General features: G+C 41.2%; 1 protein-coding gene across 1 annotated transcript in view; it reads right to left on the bottom strand.

Annotated features, from left to right (window-relative positions):
- Nucleotides 1-4,092, bottom strand: part of LOC107268334 (protein gooseberry) — a 10,522-nt gene extending 6,430 nt beyond the window's left edge. The window contains exons 1-4 of the mRNA XM_025085606.1: nt 4,006-4,092; nt 2,932-3,910; nt 1,115-1,253; nt 713-1,002 (exon numbers count right to left, since the gene is read on the bottom strand). Of these exons, the coding sequence (XP_024941374.1) occupies nt 713-1,002; nt 1,115-1,253; nt 2,932-2,992 (490 nt within the window). The 5' untranslated portion in view covers nt 2,993-3,910; nt 4,006-4,092. The remainder of the gene's footprint in view (nt 1-712; nt 1,003-1,114; nt 1,254-2,931; nt 3,911-4,005) is intronic.
- Between the last annotated feature and the right edge of the window lie 407 nt (nt 4,093-4,499).

The raw sequence follows: 4,499 nt of genomic DNA, 5'->3' as shown, positions 1-4,499 counted from the left end.
GGGGGGGGGGGGGCCTGTACCTCATTTATTCACTCTGTCACATTAGTCCGACAACTACGTTAGACGGGGGAAAACCTCGTCGATACTCCTTACGTCGTTACGTACACAATTGGAAACCACGCCCCCAGCTATTCCTATCGACCAATCACAATTCCCGTCCTATCAAACAAGACTAACAAATTGTACCCGGTGCACTCTGCAACTGCGAACGATCTCACAAAATTATTTAACATCATACAATCCGTATTGTCGTACACGCAATCTTGTTTTTGTTTTTTCAGCCACGTCAACTGTTACCAACTGCCAATTGTTACGACGAAATTCCAAGTTGTTCCAACTGGAGTTCGTTTTCGTGGTAATTTGAAAGGCTCGAAAAACGCGACCATAGCTCGCGGACTGTTTGCAGTGGCAAAAAGAAAAGGAGATTGAAAAAGGAAAAGAAAAAAAAAACCTAGAAAAACCATTAATCCTCGCTCGATTCAAGGACGATTATATTCAACGATTACGTAGGTACACCCGATATAGGTATGCTTTTAAATCTAAAAAAAATTTCTGAATTTCGCCGTACACAGCAGAGATCGGATGACGATTAAATGTGATTTGAAAAAAAATTTCATCGCGAGCCGCCATGATTAATTAAAATTTTTCATTTCACCGCCGTTATCGTCTTTTTATTTTATCGGCTGATCGTATCCGTCGAGTCGGTACTCACCGTCACCCAATTTAGCCTCGTCCTCGGGATCGCGTCCTCGCAGCAACCTGGAGATGGCCGAGACGCTGGGTGCACTGGTCCTGTCGCAGATTCCTTCCTTGACGAGTCTGTCCCGAATTTCCCAGGAAAATATTCCGGGATTGTCGCGCTTGTATTCCTCGATTCGCGCTTCGACTTCCGGCGTGGCTACGCGGGGTTTGCTACCGCCAATGACTCCTGGACGGATACTTCCGGTTTCCTGGTAGCGATTCAGGATCTTCGAGACACAGCCGTGCGATACTCTCAGTTGCCTGTTGATAGCGTTAAAAAATTTTTTATTCATCGATTGCAACATTTTTCAAATTCTTCAATAATTTTCGAAAATTATTTTTATCGGGCATCCCACTTTTTTTTTAACCTCACCTCGATATCACACAGGGACGTACACCAGCCGCAGCCATTTCTACGATCTTTAGCCGAATATGATTTGGCAATGGACGACCGTTTATAAAGACACCACCTAATTGGTTGACACGGCCCTGACCCGGTATCGAACCCAGATCTGTAAATAATTACAAAAATTAAGGTTACCAAAAAAATTTTTAATTTCTCAACCGACCACCCACATTAGTTAGTATTTAAAAAAAATAATCATATATCAATCTCAAAAAAAAAAATCATTAACAAGGCCACTCTCGTTATCAGTGATAGTACAATAATCATAAAAAAAATATAAAAATTACCAATTCCAATCAAATCATATGCATACACCAGACCCCAATCACGCGAATGCATCGTTACATAACCTACAATTGCTAACAAACTTTTTTTTTTATTTTTTGAACCGCCCCATTAATTTCTTATCGTCGAAAAGCCCATTGCTGTTATCGCACAAAATTTCTTTTCAATTTTCATCGATCAATTCTATTTTCCTGTGTCGCAGCATGTTTCCATACAGTTAAACATCTTCTATCGATCAGCGACTGCGCATGCGCGATTGTAAAAATTAATAAAAAAAAAAGAAAAAGAAAAAGAATGAAAAGCTATAAAATTCCATCATTTTTGCATTCCACTCGCTGCTAAGAAATAATACTCTTATCGGGTCCCGTCCTTCTTTGATTGCACAAAGTATTACGTCCACTGCGAATGCCAGTGCATAAAGTCAGTGTAACTGCTAACGATAAGTCGAACATGAATCCGAGGGTTTACGAGGCACACAACAATGATACCGTATAATTTGCTTGGCTTATTTCATTGCATTGGTAACGTTCAGATGTGTAGATATACATTAGCCGTAAAACGAGTATGCAATTATTTTTTAGATACGAAACTGTTCGTATTCACAGAGCGAATGATTGGGAAGAGATAAAGAAATTTACATAAAAAAAAAGAAAAAAAGTCAAAATTGATAGTCCAACTAAAAAATTGTTTCAAATCAACAACATTCGTCAATACGAACAGGGGTAATTAAGGTAGGCCAATCTACGAGCTTCGAGTAGATCAAGTAACCAAGTCGTCCGACGGTCGAGCGACTAATGGCGAATATCTACTGGAGCGACGGGTAGGACTCGAGTATGAAAAAATGCATCCATTTTTTTTGAGGGTAAATTTTTTTCAAAGGGATGAACCTTTCGATGGCGTGACAAAAATGACAAAATTTGTCTTTTTTTTTGGAGCTTCATCAACTACTCTCTAAGTGCTCCTGAGCTCCTGCGTCGGGATGGGCAATGGCATGGGATACGCAGAACGGGATGGACTGTTTCGGGATGAGTTATGGGGGGTGCCCTAAACCTGGGTAACCCGGGTCCCGTACAAGGTACACGTAGACAACGTGCACCCCCAAGTTCTCCATAGTAGATTTTACGCCTCTTAAAAGGACAATGGTTAACACGAGGAGAAAGATTTCACGGAAAATTTGTAAGTCCTCAGGACGTCGTTCTTGGACTTTTGACGGGACCTGTAATTTTCGAGGTTCGGTTTAAGGTCCCATAGTCAGCCAGTAGACGAAGTTGTGCAATTCGTAAGATCTTTGTTGGTAAGAAGAGAATGAGGTTATGAAAAAAGGTAGCAGGTAAAGAGAAAAGGTCTTTTAATTTACGACTGTCATTAATGACGATGCTACGCTCGTTTAGCGATCGGGTTGAAAATTTGGAAAAATGAAAAAATTCTTCAAAAATTTGTCGCCATATTTTTTCATGCAAAAGTCGAAAATCCAAGAAATTTTTTTTTTTGTCACTCACCTTGGAATGGATATCCAGTGAAGCAGGGTCGCATCATCGAGAAGTTGGTGGTAACCGTCATTTCACGTAGTCCCAAGTCACTCTACAAGACTTGCCTCTCGCAATAAGGATCACAGCACACACTCGGCATAAAAAAATCGGACGAGTACAAATCGTAAGACTCGATGGGACAGAAGTAAAAGAGAAAAGGAGATTTGACGGTATCCGTAAAAAATGGACCGAACCAATTTTTTTTTCAATTTTTCCGAACGATACCGTATATGGATGCGAAAACAACTGCGCGGTATACTTTGGTGCCGGAAGTAGTCCAAGATAAAGATTTTGGAACTCGAAGATGCACAGAGTCACTCGGATGAACCCAGGATGAAAAATCCGGATCTACGCGGTGTCCGGTGAGACAGCCGAGACCATCGAAAATTTTTGACGACCGTAGAGAGTGTTGAAAATAAAGGTGTGAAGGTTCGGTCGAAGAAAAAAAAAATAAATAAATATAACTGCTACCGGCGCGCGAAAGTCGTAACACGACGAGCGACGAGGAACGATCTTAACCGATCCGCTTCGTGATCCTGACTGACTTTGCGCTGGTGACGATCTTGGCTAACTAAGATCAAGCCCCGCCTACAGAATCAGAAAAGACCTGCCAACTGTCAGTAGTGGGATAGTCTGCCGTCAGGAACCAAGAACAAGTCATCCGGTAGAGGGGCACAGTCCAGCTACCTGTTCGCAGTCTGGAACAGCCAATCGGAGGTTCCTTTAGTACGGAATTGCCTCCGGTCACGCCCACTGTTCTCAAGCCACTTACGCGATTCCAGTTGGACTTTATTACTTTTGAATTATATGAGGCTGCGCCGCTTCCCACTACTTTTTCAACACTATTTTTTATATTCGCACAGCTCATGCACTTTTGACAATCGCACGCATTCGGATACCGATAACCAGTTGCGCGTCTGTTGCCGATCGTCCTGCGGACATTAAATACCTATAAATCGATATATGACATTTGAGCGTTATAAATAACGATAAATTTATTTATTAATTTTATAGTTTGAAATTATCAATAAATAATTTACTCACCAATCCGCGATAACAGCTCTATTCGTGATACCGTAACGACGATATATTCACGCACGCTTGCCGATTACCACTGAAACGATTTTACGTTTTTTTTTTTTTAATTTATTTTTCTATATAATCACAATATATACTGAAAACCGTATTAGGTACTCCTTCTTCCGGAAGTGACGATGCATCCATTGCACAGGATGCTAAACAAAAGGCATCCCCCTTTGCACCACCGGCTACCGAAATATCCACCAGACTGTCACAACATGGCGGATTGTCGAGTGCCGATTTTTACCGTCGCCAATCAATCGGACATACCGATAGATGATTACGTAGTAACATCCGTCATGAGACATACAAGTTCGACGATTCCATACCGATTTTCCTTCGTTTTCGATGATCGTAGGATAAAATTTGAAAAAAATTTGCATCGATCCAAAAATCGGATGGCATAGGAAAAAGAAAATTGAAATTGAATCGCGCAACCGGTATCCGTTACCTTTCCG

Source organism: Cephus cinctus, unplaced genomic scaffold, assembly GCF_000341935.2.
Source record: "Cephus cinctus unplaced genomic scaffold, Ccin1 Ccin1_scaffold0515, whole genome shotgun sequence".
In the NCBI taxonomy this organism is placed as follows: domain Eukaryota; kingdom Metazoa; phylum Arthropoda; class Insecta; order Hymenoptera; family Cephidae; genus Cephus; species Cephus cinctus.
The sequence above is the reverse complement of the archived record's forward strand: the minus strand, read 5'-3'. Positions and strand labels throughout refer to the sequence as shown.